The sequence below is a fragment of the Macrotis lagotis genome, chromosome 1 (assembly GCF_037893015.1).
Source record: "Macrotis lagotis isolate mMagLag1 chromosome 1, bilby.v1.9.chrom.fasta, whole genome shotgun sequence".
NCBI lineage: Eukaryota > Metazoa > Chordata > Mammalia > Peramelemorphia > Peramelidae > Macrotis > Macrotis lagotis.
In genome coordinates this window covers 871433704-871461096 of record NC_133658.1, presented here as the reverse complement: position 1 = coordinate 871461096, position 27393 = coordinate 871433704, and the positions used below count along the sequence as shown (strand labels likewise).

At 41.2% G+C, this 27393-nt stretch overlaps 1 protein-coding gene across 8 annotated transcripts in view; it reads right to left on the bottom strand.

The window, feature by feature from the left end:
- Positions 1 to 27393, bottom strand: part of EIF4G3 (eukaryotic translation initiation factor 4 gamma 3) — a 252487-nt gene that overhangs the window by 15020 nt on the left and 210074 nt on the right. For all 8 annotated transcript variants that reach the window (XM_074218211.1, XM_074218213.1, XM_074218215.1 and 5 more), the window contains 12 exons: positions 22570 to 22716; positions 21754 to 21990; positions 20483 to 20587; positions 16284 to 16416; positions 15621 to 15715; positions 13836 to 13929; positions 12673 to 12790; positions 10931 to 11151; positions 9338 to 9453; positions 8651 to 8823; positions 2026 to 2151; positions 878 to 959 (listed from right to left, as the gene is read on the bottom strand). In XM_074218211.1, coding sequence (XP_074074312.1) covers positions 878 to 959; positions 2026 to 2151; positions 8651 to 8823; positions 9338 to 9453; positions 10931 to 11151; positions 12673 to 12790; positions 13836 to 13929; positions 15621 to 15715; positions 16284 to 16416; positions 20483 to 20587; positions 21754 to 21990; positions 22570 to 22716 — 1647 coding nt within the window. The remainder of the gene's footprint in view (positions 1 to 877; positions 960 to 2025; positions 2152 to 8650; positions 8824 to 9337; positions 9454 to 10930; positions 11152 to 12672; positions 12791 to 13835; positions 13930 to 15620; positions 15716 to 16283; positions 16417 to 20482; positions 20588 to 21753; positions 21991 to 22569; positions 22717 to 27393) is intronic.

Here is a 27393-nt window from a genome sequence, read left to right as displayed (position 1 = left end):
TATCAGACTAGTATTTCTAAAACACAGCTGTGACCACATGACTTTTTTTCCTAAAGTGGTTCTATATTGTTTTAGAGGTTTCATATTGTCTCTAGAATGAAGTACGGTCTCTGAAATCTGGAAAAAGTTTGAGGCTGGCTCTTATAGAAGTTCACAGATTTATTTGTTAATGAATTCCTATTTTCCAATAGATGGCTTATTTTGTATCTATTTGTCTACATGTAGTCTCCACTAATAGACCGTAAGCTCCTTTGGGGCAAGGACTGTCTTTTGCCTCTTCAGTAGTAAGAGCAGAGACTGGCATAGAACAACAGGTGCTTAGTTAATGTTTACTAATTAATTGATAAAAATTTTACATCTCCTTGAGTTTGAAATATCCCACCTTGCAGTCTCTACATCAGCTGTTCCCTTCTTGAGCTACATTTCTTCCTGCTCTTTGTGGATTTTTAGCTTTCTTGGAGCCTCACTTAGGTGCTGCCCTCAGAGGAAGCCTTTCCCAAAGCTCCCAAGGGGTCAGTGCTTTCCCCTCTGCCCCCAAGCCTGATCTCTGCAGATGCTGTCTCCTTACTCCATGGGAAGAACTGTCTGGTTTTTGTCTTTGTCTCCCCAGCCCCTAGCATAGGGACTTCTGACATAGCAGACTCAACAAATTTCATCTTTGGTTCAAGATAGGTAAGAAGAGACAAAAAATGTTCTCCAGTATCAGCTTTAGTTTCCACAGAGCAAACATCAAATGCTCCCAAATGGAGTTGCAGTCAATCCCCATCACCCCTCTCCCCTGCCATCCCATCCACCCATTCCAAGCCAGCCTTCCCGACCATTCTTCCAGTCTCCCCACTACAGCACCTCTGAACTTCAGACAAGTGAGAACACTCACCATTTGTTTGCATAGAAGGTGCAATATTTCAGAAAGCAAGACCCCGGCTCTTCCCACAGGAAGTAAAGGTTTGCTAAATTCTCTGTAACAGAGCATACAAAGCAAAAATCACAGTCATGGAGAGCTGGGTCAGTCATGCAAAGTCAACAGTTGTGATTAACTCCTCCTTGTGTTAGCTGGGCTGGTGAGGGGGAGCAGAGAGGGTGCCAGGACCTGCTGTTACCCCAGGGATATTCCCCCTTGGACATATGTGCCTAGATGGAGAAGCTTAGAGAGATTTTTCAGTTAAGATGCCAGCTCCTCCAGGAGCCTCTTTCTGATGCCCAGGTATCTTCATCACACCTCACACAGAATACTCTTTTGGAAACCTGCAATGACTTTATCATGCAATAGAGGATTATAGCTGTGTGGGACTCTAACTTCCCCCTTTCTAGATGCTAGGGTCAGAGAGGGAGAGACCTAAACAAATGTCTCAGGGCCTAGCATAGTGCTCTTCTCTGCCTACAGAAGGCATTCTAGAAATAGGGACTGCTTTGGCGAACTATATAGTACACCTTTCTCCACCACTGTTTAACTCTGGGATTAAAAAGCTGGGTCAAGGCTTGCAGTCTCTGTCACCTATTTGCATTCTTCAATTCTTCTTTCAAAGCAAAAGAAGGAGAATTTGACAGGCTGGTAATGAAGTTATGAAACCGAAATCTACCAGGTAGCATGAAATGGTGCTGAAGCAGTTTTAGGAAGCAGGTAAAACAGGGGGGCCGCTTCCTCATTTCAACCAATTTGATTATTCTGGAAAACTAACTGATGTTTCATCTGTTGATAAATGTCTAATACAGCTCAGGGAGCTAGGAGGGAGGACAGAGACAGAGGAAAGGAAAGAAAGTCATTTATTTTTAAAGTTAAGAGGTTTTAAGAAGGACCTTTTAAGATACCTCAAATGGAGTTGGGTGTGATAAAAAAAGAGCACTTTAACCAAGTTAGAAGACCCAAGTTCAGGGACCTTGTTTTTATACCATAACTAATAATGAAAGTAATATTGGTGACATTTATAAAATATTTTAAGAGAAACACAGGGCTTGAAGTAGGCAAGGTGGTCTCTTCTACATCAGCTGAGTTTACCTAACAAATGAGAAACCCAAGTGACTTACGTGATAAGTTCTCTCATAGAGATTCCTCCTTCTTTTAACATGGGGGTCACCAGCTCAGCAAGGTACAACCAAATATGGGGAATATCAATGGCCATATCATCTGCTAACTCCAAGGTCTCTGAAAACCTGACAAAGACACAGAAAAGACATCGAAATGCAGAGGTGAGTTCAAATGTCAGATTTTCTCTTTATGAAGCCCTCAAATCCCTCTAAATTATTAACACATTAAAGAGATGGAGACCACCAGATAGCACATTTATTAATATGGATGGCAACACTGCATTTGGAAGAGACATTTAAGGAAGGAAAAGGCAGAGTTCCTGCCCCCAAGGAGTTATAATTTCATGAAGAGCAGAAAGGAATAGAAAAAGCCCCAGTTTTAAGTCTTTGCATGAGAGGGAAGATCGTAATGTGGATGACTACATATCCAGCAGGTATGAGTTCTGTTCACTGATGAACTCGTCTTTTTTTACCCTCTTTAAAAAAAATTCTTATAAATGATGGATAGGAGTTTGGGAGTGGGAGGAAAGATAACAAGAATGATTGTGCGATAAATACAAATGTTATCAACAAAAAATAAGAAAACAATTTAATGGAGAAAATGAGACAGGTGCAAAATAATTACAATTCAAAAAAAAAATCAGATTGTCTACAGAAAGCTACTTTTAAAAGACCTTACCTTCAACCTTCATCAGTGTCAATAAATCATGTTAGCTTAAGTCCCTACTGTGTTTCCCTTTTAATCCCAATTTAAGGACTGAGGCTCTAAGAAGGGAAGCATACTCTGATTTTCTGCCTCCCAATTCAGGGCTATTTTCCTTATTGCCAGTAAATAAATGAGCACAAAACAAGAGGACCTTAAGAAATCAAATGTTTTGTGAAGTCTGGCTAGCTTTTCCATACCGATGGCCACTAACTGCCACATACATCTAAGTTACCAACATTTTCTAGACAACTTAAGGATATAATAAGGATGACAGAATATGGCCAAAAAATTATTTTTGAATGTCTTTTTACTTTTTCACCAACTCAGGAAGTTGTGAGCCTCAATAGAAATGAATCATGGGCCTTTCAAGAAACTCCTCATGCTGATGAATGGTATACAACATGTATGCAGAGAGATGGAAGCTTGCTTCATAGAAGCAACGCCAAACTAGAGGCTGCCATTCATTAGGAGATACCGTAAATGCAACTCAAGATATTTCATTGGCAATATGGCTCAAGTTCTACACTGATGCTTCTTTTGGACTCTCAAGAGATTATGCCAATAACAAAGCCTTGGTAGCTTTGACCAAGATGGAAAGCACTTGTTAATCATGGAGGATCATCACCAGGGTAGCTGCAGAGGGCATTTTTTAGCTACAGTACCTCACAAAGGTCATTGTCTGTTAAGGTAATGAAGGCTTTGCAGCCTGTACTGGGAGACTCAACATTCACACTGGCAAAATCAGAGATCCTCAAGGTCCTGACCAAAATAAACAACAACTTGAAGGTTGTTGCCTTGAGAGTCCCCCAAGGTGGTGCCAAATTCCCTAGCCAACAAGTCAGTGTCCTTTCCTGTAGATTGAGGAATTAGCTTATCTCTTTCATACTGTTAAGCTCTCCGTTCTTAGGATCCAAGTAGAAAGCAGAGTTTGGAAGGCAGGAGAGTCTTGGACATTTGTCAGCTCTGTGACATCCTTCCTCAAACCAAATCTAAGGTGTGGATGGCATGATGGCTCCTTGTAGATGTGGCTGTGATCCTGGGACCTGAGCAATGTGCACCTGGGGCCGCTTGAGCAGCCAGGTGATACCACTAACACAACAGAACTTCTTGTGGAGGCACAGGAAAGGAAGCATGAGGAGGCTACCTCACAACCCTGCTGCTCTTCTGTTAGATGATCTTGAGCAAGTCATGGCTGGCAGGGTCTCAATTTCCTCCTCTATAAAATGATCAGGGCTCACACAGCTCTAAGGTCCCCTGTAAGCTTTTAATATTTTATGATGCTATGATAAAATCACTAACAGTGAAATCCTAGAAAACAGACAATTCTATGGGCACCAAAACATTGCTTCATCACCAAAGAACACCAAGGGGATGGTCATTAGCAAAAATCAGGGCAGAATCTCCAAGCTGTTATCACATAGCAAAGTGAAGCAGTCTAATACCAAAGTGAAAGGACACATTATTTGAAAGAAAGTCAAATGCACAACTTCTTACAGATGCTGAACAGTAGCAGGCAATAGTGGAGATATTCTAAAGGCTCTGTGAATGTGAGATGGAATGTTACAAAAGCATACAGCTTATTTGTGTAAAGATTTCAGCCTACAAATGAAAACATTTAATCCATGTGGGAAGGGTGGGCTTATGGTAGCAACCTGTTGTCTTCTTTTAGGCCCTCCCTGATACAGGTTACCATCTCTGAAAATATGCCCTCTTTGTCCCCATCCACTTCTTGAAAATAACTTACCTTCAAAACCCTGCACCAGTTCAGGTCCTCTATGAAACTGTCTATCCCTTGAACCTTTTGCCCTCTCAGCATTCAAGTGTGCCTTGGTTCATATACCTTACACCCTCATTACACCATTTGTGCATACCTGTGAGTGTGTGTGTGTGTGTGTGTGTGTGTGTGTAACAGATATTTTCATTGTTACATTTCTTTCCTCCACCATTTCCCTCCTTGCCCCCCAACCCTTTGGACTAGGAACTCTAGGAGAGCAGGGGATGGATGGTGTCGTATGTTCACACAGCACCTTAGAAGCAGCAGGCACATAACTGGGACTAATTCATTCTAAAATGACCCATGAAGAGGACATCTCTTGGATAACAGTAAACTGATGGAAGTTATACTTGCTTGGTAGTCAGGTAAAAGATCCAATATCTCCTAGGGGTGTCAGATTTTTAAGACCTCAATACAGATAGTGTTGGTCCCTATGTTCTTCACGTATTCAGGTATACAGCAAAGACCACATACACTCTACTGAACTGTGGCATCAAACCATGGTCTAATTCCAGAACATGACTGATGTTACCAAAACTGTAGCCTTCACGAGGGTAGGGGCCTCATCTAATTCTTCGTTGTGTTCCCCTTGGTGCTCAGAACAGGACTGGACATATTGTTGATTCTCAGGAAAAGTGTGCTGAATTCAAGTGTCATTCAATACTAGAAAGGAAGAACCTGATATCACAGTATTTAGAGCTGGGCTTTAGAGATCATCAAATCCAATGTTTTAATTTTAGAGATGAGCAAACAAAAACCCAGAGAGGGGAAGTGACCTTCCTATGGTCCACTAGTAATAGACAGAACCAGGATCCAAACTGGGGTCTCTTCTGGTGCAGTGTGCTCTTCCCCTATTCAAATTGCCTGAGTAGTGAGGTTCGCACTGAATGTTTTCTTGTGACATTTGGCAAAGATGGCATCATTATACTGTAGATAACTAAGGAAGGGAAGGGATAACTACAGAAAAGATGTGAAGTGAGTTGTATTATGGAACTACCGTGGCAAAGGTTACCAAGACATGACCAAGTCAAATGGCTCAGTGGACACCTGTTGTGAAAGGAACCACTAGAGGTGACCTCCAGAGGAGAGTCCCTAAAAGAGGGTGGATGAAAACTGAGACTTGTACAGGATGGGAAGGCTGGAGGAGTTGTGCAAAGAATGCTTAAGGACTCAGATCCTTCCAAATATGAAATAAGACAATCTAAGAAGAGATGTGGAAAGATGATGATGGTTAACATCCAATTACAGGATGCCTGGACAGGCCTGCTTCTCAATTCATGTCCTTTAGGGTGAGTCCCATCGAGCACTGTCGCAGTCCCTGGATACCGTACATACCAAGCTTAAATGTCTTACAGAAATGCCTCCAAAGGCAAGAATAGTGTGGACACCAAGAGAGGTTCCACAGAAAAAAGGGGTTCAAGGAAGACAAGCCAGCAGCAATCACAAACCCATCTTCTGAGGTTCTGAAGTCCATGTACACCACATTTTGGAGAGAGCTTTGCGTCAATTATCAAAGATGGTTTTACATCTCACTCTCACTTTAATTCTCACTATATAGAAGTCACCATATGGAGTTGGACACTCAAGGATAGTCTAATGATTTACCAAAAATGCACATCAGAGTCATTATCTGACACAGCCTAAAGATAAGTGGACTATGCAGACTTGAAAAACTCTCACAGCTTGTTTCACATACTCCAAACACAAGGATGAAAGGCATCATGGGGAGGCGAGAGAGAGAGTGGATGCTGGGTCTGGAAAAGTCTGGGAAGGGACTTGGAGACCCTTCCTCTCCTGATGATAAGCACCATCACGCCCAGCCTGGGAAGGTTCACATAAGAAGATGCTGCTGACCAGGGCTGCCCCCGTGGCAAGGCAGCCAAGGGGTGTTCTTCCAGAATCCCAGGAAAGGTTCAGAGGGATGTTCTTTCGTGACTTAAGTCACTAAAACTAAAAGAAGTGGCAGCGCCTGATCCAAAGACACTTCTGTGGAAAGAAATCCAATGGCTTCTCTGGAGGGGACTAGAAACCCCATGGGGAAAAAAAAGAGGGTGCACAGTTGGCTCATCTGCCACAAGGCCTTCTCTGGTGTTCACAGCAGTCTCTTCCTATGTCTTGAACTTAATCAGAGACCACCATGTGTTTCTCTGGAACTGCAGTACTTTCTAATTTTCTGTTTAATCAGCTTAATGCTATAGGTCTTAGGTGGGTATAGGTCTAGTTCTCCAATCATGATTAGGCAGGTGGAGAAACAGATGAAGGAATGGACTGGGAGCACAAGCATTCGTCTCCTTTTCAGTTGGAGCAACAAAGGTGTAGTCACTATCTCCCCAAAATAAGTTGTGGATGATACATGTACATTAGGTTAAGGACCTAGGTCAGTATGTCCCAAGAAAGGATCTATTCTAGGGCTGAAACAGCCATTGCTTACACATACTTCTCATCATATCCATCATCAGGTTAGAGAAGCTCCTAGGGCTAATTCAAGTGAAAAGTTAAGCAGGCTCATACACCCAACTGTCGTCTAACAAGGTCCCCCTTGTTAGAATGTGCCTTCTGGGGGATCCTCTTTGGTTTAGGGTTTGCACTAGAGCATACCTGAATTTCTGATGTGTCCCAGGAAGCAACCCAGCCTCTCAGGAGTCCTCTCAGCCAAGAATGACCCACAGCCGGGCCAGACCTCCTGGAATGGCTCTGGATTGGAATAGATCTCCTGGCCCCATGCCAGATGTGGACAAACTTCTGGGAGTGATGGGGAGACAGAGTGAGGATGGTAAGGCACTGTGCAATCCAGCATTCCCCCCCATTTCAGATTCCATAGCATTCATTGGTAAGGTGCCTTGTTATCCTGATATGCAGCAATGTGAGAGGTTGAGAATTATGAACTGGTATACCCAAAGCCCCAGCTGATCCAATTTCCTGGATTTCAATATGGTATCAAAGCAAATAGAGCCAGCCAGAGCCCCCTGAATTTTAGTGTTGCTATAGATGAGAGCTGAGTTGAGTTTGTCCGTCGTGATGGTATATTTGCCCATCTGTTGTCTTTTTTCCTTGGGTAGATCATGGAAATAAGTCATATAATCTCAATGACTTGGAACTGGATCATGTATGGTACCATCATCATGGCCTTTATCAATGATCACCAAAGAGATTTGTGCCAAATTTCCTTGTTAAATTCAACAGGCACAAGTCCACTTCACCAGACTCCAGGTCATTGCTGGGAGCCAACTCTTCTGATTAAACTAGCAGGGAGATGTTTCCCAATACCTTGAGGCCTTCTTCAACATAGTCCTATGGATAATTTTCCCTGTGATTAATCTTAGTCTCTCAAGGCCACTGTATGTGAGGATATTTCCAGGTCAGGCACTGGCTGGGAGGTCTGTGAGGCCAGAACTAACAGCACACTTGGATGGCAGGATTCAAGAGAAACCAGTGAGAGTGTAAACTTCATGGAACGAGATGCTGTCAGGAACCACAATGAAGCAAACCTGGAGTCTATGAATGAGATACCAGACTTACAAACTTCTATGGAACTACAATGGGCAGAAAGAGTAGGATTTTTTTGAAGCAGTAAGAAACAAAACATTTTTATATCAGTAGTTGCCCAGGATAGAAAGCTTTTGCCTCCTGCTATTCATGCAGAAGTTTTTATGAATTGAGTTGGTAAGGCTCTCCAGAGATTGCTAAACTCACCCTCTTACACATCCCCCAAACTGCCTAAGAAAAGAATGCAGCATTCATACTCTAGTTAGGAGATGTTGTTTCCTTGTATCCCCAGCTCTGAGCCCAGGGCCTGCAGCCAGGAGGCATTTAATCAATGCTTGTTGGCCTTGATGCCTACAAGAAGAAGATGGGACTGCAGAAGGCATCCACTTGAGTAATCAGATCGGCACCTCCGAATAAAATCTATTTGGCTAAATTTATCATTTGTATTTTCAACCTTTCCACATCTCACTAGACACCTCCTCAAAGAATCCGTACAATCAGCAAATTGTTGTCAAAGCACAGCCCAGTGGACATTGGATATTTCTGTCCATGGAAGAAGCTGAAAAGAGAGAAGAGTCACAGACAGGAAACATAATTTTACAATTCACCATCGCTCAAGAGTCTGATAACTGATGGCTGTCCTTGAGGAGGATACCAACCCTTTGAAGAAGTCCTGTTTGCTGAGTTTTTCTGATTGCACCAGCTGGTGAAGTAACTGGCCCATGTGATCCCTGGTGATCTGACTCCTTTCCAGGGTGGACTCCACTCCCACTCGCACAAAAATAGGCAAGAGGTTCTGTACATTCAGTTCCTCTACACACTGCATGGCTTCCTGTTCAAATAACAGAAAAGCAGTAGTATTACTTCCATGATTGAGGCAGTATCGAGGCAGCAGAGCACAAGGCAGGCTCTTTCCAAGAGCCTGTCAAGTGTTCGAGGTTCTCTCACTCTGACCCTTCTGATGATGGGCGTAAGGAAGTGACGGCCATTAGAGTTTTATAAACTATATGTGCAGGCTTTGCTTCTTTCCTGGCCAGGAAATGCAAATGAACCCATGCTGCTTGATTAAAAAATAATAAATGCATGGTTACATATGCTGTGCTACTAGCAAAGGCCTCTTTTGCCTTATTTAGCACATCCCATCTCCTGAAGGAAGTGACCCTAATTCACTCTCCACATCTGATTTATTTAGCAAAAACAGAATCTCAATAAATAGGCCTTGAACCCAAGACTCTGCTAAGTATTTAATGACTATCCAGAATAAGACTTTTACAAGGGACTTTCCAGATATCCTAGCACAAGACTCATTTTAATATCACACACAACATCCAGTTTATTTAATTTACCTTAAAATCATTAATGTGCAGGAATTCATCAATAATAGATTTAGACTTTCTCTCCATTTCCTCCTCTGACAATGTAGGCTTTTCAGGTACTGGAGTCGTGGGAACATCTGGTTTAGCTGGTGGTAAGGAAAAAAGAGAGACAAGTGAGAAAGGGCACCTTTTCACCCAAGTGGGAGTACACATTCCCTTATGAACAGTAAAGTTTATTAAACACTTTAAATTCTGGATGGATGAGTATTAATCCTTGTTAAGAAGCTTCAGGATAATACAACAAAGAAAAGGTAAGGTGACAGCTCTCACTATTTAGCACTTGGTTTTTTACTATATATATATATATATATATATATATTTTTTTTTTTTTAATCACACATTTTTCATTAGTTAATGGTCTTGACAGTTAAGAAACAAGGGATATAGAGGTTGCAGACTTGCAATATAATAAATCTTTAGATGCAAGAGTAGTCATCATACAGTCAAAAGGACACACAAAAAGTACCCAGATGACAAAACATTGTGGGGGGAAAAGACCAATTACATCCTTTGGAGCATGGAAGTCTTCTTCCAGATCATATAAACTCTCAGAAATTCAGGCAACAGGTCAAAAGATTTTTATGAACTCTTAGGAGAAACTGCCAATTTGGGAAGAAATAACAATGAAGGCAGAGCAACCATGGTTGAGGGACCCTGGAGAGTAGCCACCAAAGGGGTCAACAATGAAGAAGGGAAGGAATAGCATTTCAGTACCTCCCACTCTCTGCTCCTTTCTACAGGATCTTATTCCACAGAAAATCTAGCACCTGACAAGGACTAGGGCCTTTACTTGTAACTAGGAGCAGCTGTTATGCCAATTGCTGTGGCAAATACTAATGACACTTCTCTCATTATGAGAGTTAGAATAAATGACAGTCTACAATTTTTTACTTCAAATTACATATTTTGATTCAATTTATCAAAATAAAGTCATATAAAATCAAATCAAATCACTCTGTGAGCTGAGATTAATAAAGTAGTGTTGGGACCAAAGACACCCCCCCCCCCATCACTGGATTCAGCTCACCCTACTGTATGTGGCTGTTGTTGTCACCCATCTGCTTAGTACAAGCAGGCCTGGTTTGAAGACACCCACCACTATCCAGGGAACCACAAGGTAAACTGAGGAGAGGGTGGAAGGCTGGATTTCCTGTTCTCTTTTGTCTGAAATTGTCATCTCTAGCCTTTCTATATGTATGCTGTATAAAACATGTATTTAGAGTGGCTATTCCATGTCGAGCAGATGGGCTGTAACACCACTCATGTACAATATGGTAAACTGAAGGCAATGGTACAAGGAGACTCCTGGCCTGTTTTACTGGAAGGCAAGCCTCATGGCTCACTGGAATATTTGGGAAGAAGAAGGGGAATCATAAGCTAAATGTTGGACAGGCAGAAAAAGCCAGTTACATGTTTTTGAAGACCCTGCCTGGTGTAAGGGTCCTCACTATCTTCAGTTATACTAAGCCTCTTTGGTTTCTTCCCCTCACCTTGCAGTGATGGTTTCAGATTCTGGGACCCTGATCCCTGTCTCTGCCACTCAGAGAAAACCCAGTGGCTCACCTGTCTCCCTCGTCTTACTGCGGTCCGCCTCTGTACTGCTCCTGTCCATGTCCATGCCCCCTGTTAACTGTTTCACAGTCTCAAGCATCTCTCTTCGCTGTTCTTCTTGGGACTGATTGTCTAACAGATCTTTGCTGCTGCTACCACGCAGGAAGGTGTTTGGACGAGATGTTGAAGAGGGAAGTGGTTTGTCATTCTTCTCCCTGCCCATGCTTCCTCGACTTCAATACAAAACAAAAAGAAAGGCTATGTCAAACTTTACAAGAGCAAATAATCATTTAGCTTTGTTAGCTGTTTAATGTCAATCCTCCAAAACCATGGAAAAAATTAAGTAATTCTCAGACACATAGGGCAGCTAGGTGGCGCAGTGGATAGAGCATCAGCCCTGGAGTCAGGAGTACCTGGGTTCAAATCCAGTCTCAAAAACTTAATAATTACCTAGCCACTTAACCCCATTTGCAAAAAAAAAAAACCCCAAAAACAAAGCAAAACAAAAAAAATTCTCAAGACACATAATTCAGACACTGAATGATTTCCAAATGCATGAAACTCAAAAGCAAAATAATCTTTATAGCATTCCAATATATGAGGTAAGAAAGTACTCCAGGAAACTTTAAGAAATAACAATGTTCATCATGAAAAAAACTTTTTTTTTACTTGTCTCAATTTTTAGAAGGTTTAAATGTCTATAAAAAGGACAGTAAGTTATAGAATGGAAGACACCTAAGGACTAGTTAGAAGCTGGTAGTCAGAGAACTAAAGCATGGTACCTTTAATAAGGACCTCACTTATGAGGTTATAGCTAGGAATTAGAGAGTAAGCAAAACTGTTCCTCTGAGCAATCAGATTAGACATGGTCATTCTACTACCTCCTTCCCTCAAGAAGACTTCCAGAGGTCCTCCAGAAACCTCCTTCTCTCTAAACAAGACAGATTCTGGATTGAGCAATCTAGTTTCCCAGTCCATAGAACATTAGGAGGAACAACCAACAGGCTGTTAAAGGAGCACTTTGACTGATGTAGAAAGCAGTTACAAAGCCTTGACAGTGACAGCATGCTCAGCCCCCAGGCCCGGTGGGCCTGCTGTACGACAGACAGACAACAGACAAGAGAAACAGGACATCACAGCTAATACTCAGTGGGATGAGTTAAGATGTGTTAATTATGCTTAGGATATTCTCTTTAAAAAGACAGTCCATACAGAGTATGTTTTAGAAATGGTCAAATGTAATCATGTTCTGGTGTTTAAAGGGGGAAAGTACTAGTATCTTCAATTTCACATACTGATGGCTAGAGGAGACATTAACTGCATGAACAGTTAGCAGAAAAGTAGAGGAGTTAGGAAGAGAAAAGGTAAAAAGAGACAGAGAAGGGGGCTCAATATAATTATGTTAACTGGAACTCCTAAGTTTGACAACATGGGACCTATAAAGGAAGGTGGTACTGACGGGATCCTGGGAATGTTCCTCTACTCTCCTCCTTGTAAACCCTGCCTTGCTGGCAAAATCTTTTAATAAAGATTTTATTTTTGGGCACTCCGGGCTGGCCCTTCCTTGGGCTTAACTGGATGGGGAGACTCAAGAAGCCAGGATAGGCTTCAAGCAGATAGGAAAAGGCCATGACACAAATGGGGGCTAGACTGTTCACTATTGCAATGGCTCTCCTTTTCCTAACTTCATAGACTCAGAATCTTGGTTTCAGTATCCCATTAGTTCCCAGAGCAGGCAGGATAGTTTTTCTTACCTAGTTAAGGCCCTGCGAGAGTCAAACTCTAAAGGGGTAGATGAAGTAGACACAGATGACACCGGAGGTTGCAGAGCAGAAAATCTGTTCAAACTAGTGGCACCTGATCGTAGGGAGTCTAGAAATGGTGAAAGATGTAGAAAAGAGAGACATTAGAAGGAATGCATACACGAGGAAAAGTGACATCGACAGTCATTACAAGCATTAAGTAACACTTTAAAAATGATTGGAGAGGACCAACAGTTTCCCTTTTTGAAAAACAGGCTTTACACATCTCCAAGTTTCTAGGAAGATTTATTTATCAATCAATCAATCAATCAATCAATCATTCTTTCAGGAGCTCTCTATGAACAAACACTAGGCCAGGTGCTGAGGGAGCAACAAGGAGAATTGGCAAATAGTTCATACTCTTCCTTGTTGAAGGGGAAGAAAATTGTGTCACATACACAAATATGCAATAACTATAAAATGTGGCACATATAGGTATCATAAAAGATAAAAGTTGTAAAAAAGCATTTGGTACATGGCCTGGCCTGGAGAAAGCTCTAGAGAAATGTTTATTTTCCTTCTGTTCTCCATAATATAGGAGCCAGGGGAGAGGATGATAGTTGGAAATATCTTTTTATCTGAGAAGGAAAGAATCAGTGAAGGCTTTCTGGAAAAGAAGGTTCGGATGGGATTTTCAAAGGTGGAATAGAGAGAGGGTGAAGAGAGGGAGGGTGTGTGAGGGGGTGTGTGTGTGTGTGTGTGTGTGTGTGTGTGTGTGTGTGTGTGTGTGTGTGTGTGTGTGGCACACAGACAGAGAGACAATGGATCTGAAATACATTTCTATTAACTCAGAGAATGTTAACTAGATCCCTGAGACTTAGGTGCCGATGAGCGTTGGGGAGTTGGAGAGGCCATGGTGGTAATGGCTAGGTTCACAAAAGAACACAAAAATGGAAGAAGGGGCACAATGATTTGTGAGGACTGAAGGGAAGGAATGAGATCTAAAACAGACTGTGAGAATGGAATGCGGAGGGTGTGACAACCTTCCCCAAATACCCTGACAATAGCCCAAGAGGATATATTGTATTGATTAACTTACAAGTCATGGGAATTATTGACTCCTCTTGGGGTGACTGAAGAGAATGTAAGAACCCTCCTAAATTCACCGCACTTACCAGTCTCACTTGCTTTTGCTCCCCCGCTGCTGCCTTTCCCCCAGCTGCCCAACTGGGCTTTAGGCACAAGTTGAATCTTCTCATCTATTGTGGGCTGGAACATAAAGGAGTTCAGTTGAATATGGATCACAGCCAACAGAAGGCAAGCCTATGGTCACTGAGGTGCAGGAAAGCCTACTTACAATTAACCTCCCCTGCCCCCCAGCCACATGTAACCACAATGAAGACAAATTCTCCCCCAAATGAACACTTTAGCTACTATTCCAAAGAATTGTTAAGACCCAAGAAAACAGAGAAAACAAAAATACGAGTTACCCAAAACACCAGATAAAGATACAGTTAAACAGTATATTCTACGTGAGGGGAAAGTGAGCATGCCATGAATGAGGACACAAGAAAGGAGAAGTATTGGAATCTTGGTGATGACAGGCCAAGAGTATCCCACCTTTCATCCTCTCACCAGATTTTGGGTGGATAGGTCTAGAGGTCTGAATACATATTTAGCATCAAGTTTTGGATAACAAAACTAGTAACCCATGATAATTATTGTCACTCACATTTTTACCATGGCATCACAGGTTCCATGGTCCAAGCCCATCATTTTACAGATGAGGAAACTAAGGCTCACAGAGGGGAAGTGACTTCCTAAGGTCCTATAAGGAGTCAGGGGCAAAGCATGAACTCTGTGGCCTCCTAACCCACAACTCTTTCCATCCATCCTGAGGATGGCACCTCTCTGGCACTATATGCTCAAATAGCTGTTGCCTGCCCTCCTGGCACATCCATGCTCTGAGCCATCCTCAACAGGGCTTTAGTAATAAACACAATACCTCCTTCCCCCTGTCCCTGCATTTCACAGAGAGAGGGGACTGAGGCCCAGAAAAGGAGCTGATTGAACCCACATCACACCACTGGCCCCCTGGCTCCATGTCAGAGGCTGCTCCATGACCCTTTGCTGCATTCCCATCTACAGCTGTCTACTGTGACTACTTTTCTGATGTCAAGAGTGCCAATTCCATTAAAGGAAAAATATTTTAACATGAATTCACAAGTCCTTGAGCACTGTTGAACCATCTCTATCCAGGGACTACATTATTAGTTTTAAAATTTAGAATTATGTTTTTCAATGTCCACTCTCTTTAATGCCTGAGCACGTCAAGGAAGAGACCTAGATTTCTTAAAAGTCAATGCCAAAGGAGTCTAAAGTGAGGCACCTCAGACCAGGTGGGCAAGGCTCTAAAGTGGGAGGTCTGTGACAGCTGCCTGTCATCAAGGGGGGGGGCATCCTGGCTAAGCTGGAGATCCTCATTCCTGTTGGGAGGGGTCACGTTTGGACACTCTCATATCCAATGAAGTTTTCTGCTTGGGCTTAAACCTTAAATACGAACCCTCAGCTAAGCAAAGAACCCTGGGATCCCAATAATTCACAAAGCATTTTCTTCCCAACTGCCCTTTGAAGGTGGGCCATGGAAGGTATTGTCCACATGTTATAGATGAAGAATCTGAGATTCTGAGAGATATAAAGCTACACAGAGCTAGTGAGTAGTGGGGCCAAGACTCAGGTCCAGGACTGTTTTTAATATATATCAAGATGCTTCTCATGGAAATGTCAGACTACTGAGAGGTGCATTAACTCCTCTGGGGTAATATGTTGACAGAGGTGCAGTTTGAAAACCCATGTCTTCCTGGCTTGGATGTTCTTTGCCTAGGCTATGGAAATAAGGTTTCTATAAAATAAGGTGCATTCAGAATGATTCCACAACACTTTCAAGACATGAGGCTCACCTTAGTGATTTTGAGGAATTTGGAGGGGTCCAGCACCCGGCTGTTCTTGGCCCCCTGCACAGTGTTCCACCCACCTTCATCCACTCTTTGAACACCTACAGAAACAGGTACAGAGTCACATCCCCACCAGAGCGCTATGCTGAGCAGATGGGGAACTTACAAAGGAGAGTCTAGACAGCGTGTGTAATAAAAAACACTGCTTTGATGGTTCCTTAGCACTTCATCAGCATGATGGAGCTGAGCCTTACAGTCACGTTTTAACACTCAAGATAGAGGTGTAAAGGAGCCTATCTACAGAGGCTCCCCAGGCCTAGATGGAGGCCACCTGCGTGCAGGCACAATAAAGATCAATACCAAATGTCCCCAAAATGAACACATTAGCTTTAGTTAAGCCCTTTTTTAAAGAAGAAATTAAAGAGCACCAATGAGTTCTCACTACCACATTGTTTCTAATGCTCCATGTTTGGTGTGCATATTTCCTTCTTAACTATTATAAATAATTAGATGATATTTATTTTCTCAATTCATATTCCAAAAACAAATCTCCTTAGGGTCTTTGCACCCAATTTCTGGTCCAAAGAACTATTCCAAATCTCTTTCCCATGCCTTCCTCCCAGATAAAATTCCTCTAAAACTGAGCTCTCAAATTTCATTAAAAATTACCTGGTCTTCTCTTTTCTTTGGTCATGAGCTGCTGGACCTTTCTTTGTTCTTCTTGCTCTTCAATTTTGGCCTCTTTATGAATCTGTTCAATAGTTTTGGGGCCTTGATCTGCCCTTCGGGACACCCAATTGCACTGTAAAGGGAGTAAAAGGAAAGAGATAAACCTTAAACAACTGAACTAGGAAAGCCAGGGTCTTGGTTCTAGTTCTAGTTCTGATTCTGTCGCTACAGACAACCCTAATTCTGGGTTGTACATAAAGTGAGGTGAGTATAAGTGAGTGAGGAAAGACCTTCTACAAAATATGCAGAAGGGGAAGCAACTGAGCAAAGGGAGAACCAAGAAAACATTGTACACATGAACAACAACACCGTGAGTTGGTCAACCTTGATGGATGCAGCTCCCCTGTGCAGTTCAAAGAGCTAGGACAACTACAGCAGACCGGCTATGGACATAGCTATCCTCAACCAGAGGAAGAAAAACCAACCCCCCCCCCAAATCCCCTACAGAATCTGAATGAACACTACATTCACTTTTTAAAACTTTCTCTAATTTTTTTCTTTCCTATCTCATAGTTTCCTTTTTCCCGTAACCCTAAATTCCTCAAAGAAAATGACTAATTTGTGAAACATGTTAAGCACAAACGTCCTTTTCCACCATCATTGTTGATGACAATAGATCATGATCAAAAATATAATAAATCTGTTTCATTTTGAGACATTTTCTCCTCATTGATCTGACTGCCCACTGAGGAGGGGAGGAGGTGGGAAGAAATTATGTAAATTAAAATTATGCATATGCATGGAGATGAATGTTGAAAAACTCTCATAACATGTAATTGGAAATAAACATGAATTTGGAATCCAAAGAGTTCACACTCAAAAAAGGGCGGGGAAGGAAAGTGGATCTCTGACCTTCCCATGGACCCTCTCTCTGCCAATGTAGATCATAATCCTTCATAAGCCTTCACATTCTCTGTGATTCTAGTCTGTCTTTCTGTAAACCCAGCCAACAGATCAGAAGCCTTTTTCTGGTTCTTTTAATAACTTGGGGCAATCAATACACCACTCAAGCTTGCATCTGTTACTGTCTTAATAAGTCTCAGTGAGGTCTCAATCCTCTGCTGATCAGTTATGTCCCCTTTATGCCATTTCTTGTTTATGAGTTACCCATCATTTGTTCCATGCTAGACTATGTCCTGTGGGTTCTTTGTAATTTGAATTACTATGAGATCATAGTTTACGACGAATCATGAGTAGCCATACAGAGTTTGCTAAAGAGATGGACTTTAAGGAGGCTTCAATGTACTGGGCAATTTCCTATAGATAATCCAGCTCAGTCTCCAGATCCTCACTTAACTGGAAGTTCAAAAATATTGTTACCTCCAGCATTGATTTCATCTCTGTGCAAATTAGATACACAAAACACTTTATAAACTTTAAAGGACCATATAAATATGAGCAATTATTTGATCAGATTCATCTGCTTTTGACAACTTCAACTTCTAGAATCATGGGGCTGGAAAAGACCTTACGACATCATCTAAATTTGACTCCCTGACTTTACAGATGAGGTAACAAGAAGCCCACAGAAGTTAAGTGATTTGCCTAAGATATTTATTTTCATAGCCACAGAGTAAGCATCAAAGATGGGATTTAAGCCTGGATCCTTGGAGCTTTCTCAAAGAGTATACCAAATATTGATGTAATGGAAAACAAATGTTTTCCACCATCATTGTTGATGAGAATAGATCATGATCAAAAATAATAACAAATCTGTTTCATTTTGAGACATTTTCTCCTCATTGATCTTAGAAAAAATAAGGTTAAGTCTTCCCTTAAGTTTTAAGATGTTCTTCCACAACAGGGTTACTGATGGACTTGTCCTTAATGATGGGAGTGTGCTGGGCTGCCCCACAGCTCTTCTTGTCAAGGAAGTTCAATATCTCATCAACAAGGCAGTTATTAGGTTCTTTTAGCTCTCCTGTTTTAGCAACTGTTCTACATTGGTTAAATTTTTTTAAAGAAATGCTAAAAGTTCTGTCCATTCATTTTTTTCCCCCAATCTTGTAAACCCTGTGAGGATGGATTGACTTTTAAAGTTGCACTGACCAATTAAGAAGTAATAAAAGAAATGATGTTAAAATGGATTATATGCCCAAGGCAAGTCAATAAATATCTGTGAAAGATAGCCAAGTTATAATTGTCTTGTTGAACAAAACATTCATGATACAAGGGTTGGAGTCTTCTGAATAGTTCATTAGTCTTGGCTACTTTAATTCATATATGTTCCCAAAACAATATTCTCTGTTGTCTTCTATGCTTACATGAACGTTTTCATCATCTGCTGAGTATCAAGATATGATTATTTAGCTTGGAGGATCCTAAATTCTTTAAAATTTTTTTTTATCTAAATTCTTTCTTATGTAGGATGACACATAAGTTGCATTTATATTCATGGTGGGTCTATGATGAGAGATGAACAAGCATCCTATGAATTGTTTCTTTAGATGCTTCGAGGCACATGACAAAATAAATTTCCTTAACACCTTTATTAAGCTATTTAGGTACAATATTCTCTCATGTAAGTTCAGCTCCTTTTTTTAATCGAAAACTTCGATATTTTTCTTCTTTTAACAATAAAAAGTTAAACCTGCAATTTCTTTCTGTTGACCTCAATTATGCAATCACAATAGTGTGTAAAAAGCTACTAATGTGGTAGTGAAAATTTAAATAATATATTACATAATCTAAATTCTTTCTGTGAATCTGGTTGGTGGTTGGGTTGGTTTGTTTTCTTTCTCTCCCAGGGGAGGTTTCAGGAATCTTACCAATTTCTCCAAACAAAATTTTTCAATTTGAAGAACTGTCTCCTTCCTTCTCTTTTCCTAGCTCCACTCTTTCCTTTTGATATCAAAAAGAAGGCTTTTCATGTTGACTAATAAGCATGTTGATGAGCTGGAGTGCTTCCAGAGAGGGACATCAAGATGGTGAAATGACTCAAGGTTATCTTATCGAAATACTTGCTCTAAGGAATTGGGTGTTATTTATCTTGGAGAAGAGAATACTTCCAGGGGAAATGAAATCGATATTAAGTATGAAGAAGAGATTCTTTTTCAAGTGTGAGTGAGACTGGTTTCTGAGAACTTTTACAACTCTGGGATTCACAAGGTTAACCTGGGGTGAGAGTGTTTTGGTGTTATTTCCTGGAAGAACTGAACTGCTTTAGATAAGCAAAGAGAAGATGAAAGAAGATTCTGAAAGAGCAGCATGGAACAGGAATGAAAGAGCCTGGACAAGGGAGGTGTGTGGGATGGGCAGATCAGACAGGAAATTGGAGAGATTCATGGGCAGCTGATAAATGGATAGAAATAAGGGTGAAGCACAAGGTCCTTTGGAAAGTGGTTTCTGGTCACTGGGAAGATGAAGTTTTAAGATTCTTACAATTCTCAGGATCCATGAACCTCCAACTAAGTCAAGAATAGAGCAAAAATAGATGCTTCAGGGACAGATCACATGAAGATAGGAAGTGCTGGTGACCTGGACAAAGGACTTTTTCAAACTGTTCCCCTTCATGCATGCACTTATGTCTCAGTCAATCGACAAAGCATTTTGAGGCACCTACAATGGACCAAGCTATGGTTCAAATGCTAAGAGCTAGGGATACTTTATTCTTTTAATGGGTACTTATTGATTCTTTTGTTTTCATGTCGCCTCCATTTCTCCCTGTATCCCTCTCTCTTCCCACTCCTGGCCGAGGTGCAAGGGCAGGTATTTCTAGCTCTTCTCTGAGGCCAAACTGTGGGCAAGATCTAGGCAGAGAGCAGACACTGGGTCTACTGGACTGAATGAATTGAAAGGACTGACTCTAGGGCTAGAAACAAAGAAAATATTTTATTGGAAGAAATAATTCTACAAATTTAGGGAATATGTGGGGAAAGGAGGGTAAAAAGATGGAAGAGATTTCAGAGTTAAGTGTTGACAGTGAGGGAATTACTGTAATTGACAATAGAAAAAGGAACAGGAAAACTTAAATTTCAAATATGGTTTTGTTTCTTTCTCCCTTAATTTTCAGCATATTTTTATTTTCCTAGATAAAAGAATACATAATTAAAAATAACATGCTATATTGTTTCTGAGCAATTACTATATCTATGAGAATGTGTTCCTAGAAGCAGTAAAGGGTTTGCTTTCCCACTCACCAGTCTTAGGTCGATAACATCCTGAAGCATGAAGCGGATCCTGGATGACGTTTTTCTCTCTTTCACGATTTTTTCCATCTGATTAAAATACTGGTCCATACGAGGCTGTTAGAAATAGAATCATCAGTTATCTCTAGGGATGCCAAGTGAATCCTTTCATAACCCTGATGCTCCAACACTAGAAAATAAGTATCCACTGCTAACTGCATGGTCACCATCAAACTCAGAGGAACTCTTGCTACTATGTTTGGAGGCAGGTCAAAGCTATTATAACTCCAGAGCTGGAGGAAAACTTAGACATCATCTGGTCCATCCCCTCATTTGACAGGTGAGGTAACTAAGACCCTGAGAAGGGAAGGGATTTGCCCAATGTCACACACTGTGCTCTACTGTCTCTTTATGCACTGACTCAATATTGAGAAATGACATTCTCTATGTCTTGTAAATCAAAGGATCCATGGATCTCCCTAGGCCCCAAAGATACTGTGGTATTGAGAAGCCTTGCTTAAATGCCCCCAAAGACAACTCTCTGAGACCCATCAACTGTAGCCTTGTCCTTTACAGGTCCTCTCAAACATGAGGGAATGCTCACGGGTACTTATGCATATGACATGAAGGCTTCTATGGTCCACTGAAAAGGAAAAGGCCATTTCTTATAGCACCATATTACAAATCATTCAGACCAGACCCTGACTGATGGGTACTTCCTCCTCAGTTTCCAGTTCTCTGCCAACTTGAGAGATACCATCTTGGCACCTACAGGTCTTTTTCATTTTCTCTATTTGGGGCACAAGCCTTGCAGAAATTTTTCTTTGTCAGAGTCTGCTCATGTTAATGAACTTTTGGTGGTAGGTTCAAATTGCTTTAGAAGAACTGAGAGAATAACTGATAGAATAAAAACAACACTAAAAATGAACAGTATTTTAAAGTTTTTAAGAGCTCTGATCAATGCCATGACAGCCAAGACTTCAGTGAACCCATGATATTAAGCCCACTGCCCATCTCTAGACACAAGAGGAGAGGGATTCAAGACACAGAACAAAAGAATAATTTTTTTTGATGTAGATAATATACACATCTCTATGGCCTGCTTGCATATTTGTTATGAGGGTTTTGTTTAGAGAGGGAAAGGAGAAAAAAATGTTTTTTAATTTCAAATATTTAATTAAAAAAAGAAAAATGAGTATAAATTATCAAATATATTGTGGAAAGACTCCTTGGGTGGGGAAGAAATCCCATATCCTACTGTTAAGTCACAGCTCTTCCTTTACCTTTGCTTTCTCAAAATCTAAGTCTTTGCCAATTGTGGTAAGCAGGCGACAGAGGCACTCCAGGGACTCTTCATCATGGTTTTTTAGCAGTTTCACTACACAGTCATGCATGATGGCCTCTGTTAGCATTTTGAGTTTAAAAAGCTCTCCAATGAACTTGATGTTGCCAATGGATCTTCGCCGGGCTTTGTCCTTGGCTTCCTCTAGTTCATCATGAAGTCTCGTCTTCTCCTCTGGCTAGAGTAGGATGACAGAGATTTTGACAAGGGAAGCCACAATGAATTATTAGAACTTAAACTTGGGGCTAAGAGCCTTTGGGCTGCAAACCTTCTGTACTTACAGCTGAAATGAATAAACAAGGTTATTAAATTCAGTCAAATTGTGTAAAATGTTGAAAGTTACAATGGGCTTAATAGATCATCTGCTTCATTCTCTTACTTCAATCAGGATGCTTGATGGGTTCATCTACCCTTAAAGAAATCAAGAAGCAAACACTACATACTTGGATGTCCTTTCCACTTTTGGACACTTGAAATGTTTATAAAATTCTTCCTCATACTAACATGTGATATCTACCCCTCCCCCCCTGCCCCCCACGATTTCCTGGCTCTCATCCTGCACTTTGGAACTCAACAGAGTCTAATTCCTTTTCTCTAAGACAGGTCTTTAGAGAATTGAATAGGACAATTACATTCATGCTAAATCTCCTCATAAAATATTAGTGTTATGTCCACAACCCAGACAGGTAGGGGGTCCATTCCCCACACAGAGCACAGACATACAGGCCAAGCTGTTCTTATCTGCAGCAATGCTTACCGCAGTGGCTGCTTCCAGTTCCTTCTGCTTCTTTTCAAAGACATCATCATCTGCTTTATCTTTTTCAAACTCTTTCTGACAGCGGTTCAGGAGCAGTTTTCGGAAGTTCACCGTGTTCCCGGGCTTGTCGGCCATGGGCACTTTTAGCTGTATTCAGAAAGGGAAGTGTACAAAGTGGCACGGTTATTTCAAGAGCCAACAAGACCAGCTTTCCAAAGAACATTTTCTATTGTCAAGGCTATAAACAATTCCCAGGACCTGACTGGGTACAAGCTAAGAATCTTGACAAAAACATCATTGTCATCACAGTTAGACACATATCTGAATTTAGCTGTTAGAATTTCTTTGCATTTTATCCAAACAATAATGGACTCTTCTTTCTCATCAATGATTCCCTGCTGCTTTGCTTCTGATGTCCCTAAATTTTTAAATCAATAAGAACCAACCAGAACTTTAAAATTTTGCACCTTGATCATAGATCATAAAGTCTCTAAGCAGAAAATACAGAAGAATAATTAAGTCTTCCTATATACAGGAAAACTTCATCTAGGTGAGAATCTTCTTCTGAGATCAAATGGTAAGAGGTCAAAACCAGAACTGAAACGCACTGAGCAATTTCTGGGAATGCCAGCTTACATTCAACACTTTATGTCTGATCATCTTTTCTAGTCCAAATAAAAATTGCTTCATTGGGGGATCAAGGTAGTTCTGCAGAAGAATGTCTTCGTTCATAAGTGAGGCCATAATTGTATTAGATGCTTAACAAAGTTTATAGTTCAAACTTAAGTTATTAAACAAGAGAATGGCATGGAGTACACCATCTTCAATCTCAACCCCAAAGTGCAATGCTAAATAATTGTTTTTGCACAACCATAAGAAAATGACCACATGAAAAGGAATTTTTCTAACTGTTTAAAATCATCAGAAGGGCAACCTAAATGGGTGTTGGAAAAAACTGACCACTACTCTACTCCTGAATGATGACCAAAATCCCATGACACTTAATAACAACATGGTCATTATACCTTTACTCTATATAAAATATACATAATTGTTCATAGATGGTGATAAAGGCGAAGATAGGAATCAGGACAGGAACTGAATCAGAGCTCCCAGATGACAGAATCCCCTCTGTCTCAGCCAATGCAGCCTAGCATCTTCACTGTACCTTCCAGTAAGAGGGAAAGCTGGGCATTGAGAGCTTCAGGACTTGCCTGTAATCTCCCAGTCTCTGGTTGATTATCTACTATGCCATCTAGCTTGTATGCTGTCAGACTAGCTGCCTTCAACCATCTCAAGGAATGGCCTAAAGGAGGCTACCTGAGGACAGGCACTTAATACTTGACTAATGGAGTTTGAACAAAGTTCAAGGACTATTTCCTTTAATTTAGAAAAAAAAGATTATCTTATTGTGTGATCTTCTTATCTCTTAGACTTTTTGTCTCTTCCTGAAGGATAAGATTTCTCTCATCACACCCAATTTGAATCAATGTACAACATGGAAACAAAGTAAAGACTGACAGATTACTTTCCATGGGTGGGGGGGAATTGTAAAACTCAAATAATATCTTTAATAAAAAAAAAACTTGCTTAAGCTAAATACTTGAGAAACTGCTTGGTGTTACAGCGCTGAACTGTTAGTCAGGAGTCCAAAAGCTCCAATTCTACCTCAAAATTCTTTGCTAGTTTTGTGACCCTGAGCAATAGATAGATAGATAGATAATAGATAGATAGATAGATAGATAATATCACTGAGTCTTAGTTTCCTCATTTGTAAAAATGGAGATAACAACAGCACCTTCCCCCAGCTGAAGGTCAAATATATGGAAAATGTACAGCATAACTGCTAGCATATTATCATCATCATGAGTCACATTTTATTTCTCACAATTATCCATAAATCCCATGATATGTTGCAGCTGACTTTCTTTGTTAAGTGATACACAGTCGACCAACTTTGGCTGGCTTGCTTGAGAGGTTCCTGAAACTCCAACGCACAACATTTGGGGCCCTCTGCTGCTGACCTAACCTTAAAGATCCACCAGCCAGGCTAGGGATGAACTTTCTCGGGAGAGATGACAAGAGTGTGAGCCTGCTGAAGCAAAGGGGGAGCAGTCACGAGGGGCCCCAAGTTCCACCTACCTACAGAGGAAGAGCAGGGAAGAGAAGTCAAGTCACTCGGAGGCCAGTGAGTGAAGCCATATGAGAGGGCCATGAGCACCACCAGAGAGCCACGGGAGAGCCCCACTGTTTGAGTTCTGACCTGGGCTTGTTGGTAGCATTCACACATCAAAAATGCCCTACCTGGCCAGAGATTTTTTTTGTTATAGTTTTGGTTTTGGGCAATGAAGTTTGAGTGGCTTGCCCAAGGCCACACAGCTAGGCAATTATTAAGTGTCTGAGTCTGTATTTGAACTCAGGTCCTCCTGACTCCAGGGCAGGTACTCTATCCACTACACCACCTAGCTGCCCCCAGGAGAGTTCTTACAGGACAACCAGAAATAGGGGCTGAGGATACAGTCTATCAGCACTGAACCAAAATTCTCAAGAGCATGAAGGGCCATGGGAATGTACAGGCTTCGGTTGCATGACCTTTGGGAAGTCACTCCCGTCCAGGTTATAAGCCTCCATATAAAGTAAGACTGGACTCGTTTGTCCCTAAAGGTTATTTTTTAGTACTTTACGAATATAATAGGGATGGAAAATGCCACCCACATTCGTAGAAAAAACTATGCAGGGGAAGCTAAGTGGCACAGTGGATAGAGCACTGGTCCTGGAGTCAGGAGGACCTGAGTTCAAATACAGACTCAGACATGTAAAAATTACCTAGCTGTGTGGCCTTGGGTAAGTCACTTAACCCCACTGCCTTGCAAAAAACAAAACAGAAAACAGAAAACACATCAGAAATACTTCTAGGTCCTTGAACTGGCTCAACGTTGTTTAACTGTGGCTAAGTCAACTAACTTCTGCTGCTTCTTTAATCCAAGAGCTGTAGTGAGTTTCCAAAGAGATAACTGATAGCGATTTTATGCAGTCCCCCTGTGGGTTTATTTAAATGCTTTAATAAATAAAGTGGAGCTACCACAGAGCTCTCACTTACAATGGCAAAGTAAAGTATATTATTGTCTATTGTTTCAATAACTTTTAAAAGTAAGATTGGAGGGTGGCTAGGTTGCATAGTGGATAGAGCACTGGCCCTGGAGTCAGGAGTACCTGAGTTCAAATCAAGCTCAGACACTTAATAATGACCTAGCTGTGTAGCCTTGGGCAAGCCACTTAACCCCATTTGCCTTGCAAAATCCTTTAAAAGAAAAAGATTGGACAATCCTAATGGAAGCTATCAGGTGAGCAATAATATGGGAGAGAAGTAAAAGCCTGGTGCCAAGCTAGAGAAGAGAACAGGTTAAAATATCAAATTGAAGGAGAGAACAGAGGGGCATTCTTTCAGCAAAGGTGATAAACAAAAGGACAGAACAGTAAAAATCGGGAATACCTAAAAGATGTCATCACATGAATAGGTTAAGGAACAGACCAATTTCACATGTATACATAGAATTGAAGAGACCATTTGTTGCCACAGGACCTTGTCAGCCACATATCCACACATGGGTAGAAACACACCAATACTAGCTGATTTAACTCAAGGACAGGTATGATGACACAGACATCTCCAAAAATACTGCCCAAGTTTGAGCACAAAATCTATTTTAAAGACTATCATCTATACCTGTGGCCAGCTGAGTCAAGAGACAAGGGATCTTTCATGAACTAATATTAAGGAAACATCTTTCTTCTTCAGAGATAAGATTACTACATTCAAAATAAGCACATTAGCCTCTTTGCTCAGAAGTCATCAGGACAATAAAATAAGCCAAGTCTGAGACCCACGAGATTTGGTTAGCCAGACAGTCAAACAGCAAAGGTGACTTGTTGGACACTAGAAATGAAAAGTGGATTGCAACTATCTGCTTGTATGACAAGCAGAAGTTTGTATGTAGATCATTATTCATAAAACCAACTGCGAACATTAGTTTGTTTAACTGGGGGAAAATTTGATAGAATTCTTTTTCTTGAGGGAAAAGGTATGATTGTTATTAGGGAATTTAAAAAAAAGCTGTTTGGTGAGTTTTCTCGACTAAAGAACAGTCAGCATTCTTGTAACTGCTCAAAGCACACCACACCTCTTGTTAGAAGGTGCGTCAATTCTCTCACTGGCCGCCCTGCTTGGTGACCGTGGGCATCTGGGATGTCCACATCAAGTCACCACTGCCGATGAGGCAGCAGCACAGGCAAGCACTGCTATTGGTCAACATACTGGAGTAGACAACTTACTCTCAAATATCACCAGCAAAAGGGGGAAGATAACAGCTTGAGGAGCTGATAATGTTAAGAGTCTCAGTCATTGTTATCAATTGTCCAATTTGGAGGGTCATTGGCAGGTTCTGAGGAAATGGTCCATTTCCAGAAGGAAAATGGTCAGAAAGGAGTTGGAATAAGGTTAGAGGTCCCTTCTGATCCTAAGACTGTGGTGGTCCTGAGTGAGAAGCAGTTCAGCATCTGTGGTCTGAGGGAAGCACCATGGTCACCTAACAGCCATACTGGGAGACAAACGGGGCAGACCATAGGGTTCCACCCTGGGAGACAAGACCTGGACATGTTCCCAAAGAAGAGAAGAGACAAGAGCAGGGAGCCTATAAAAGAGAACCCATCATTCTCGCCATGCCAGCTTCTTATGTGTGGAGAAAAGTCTTACAATGTATGAAAGAACAGCATCTTGGAACAACCAATGGATCACAGCAAGAATTAGAACACATCCAAAGCATT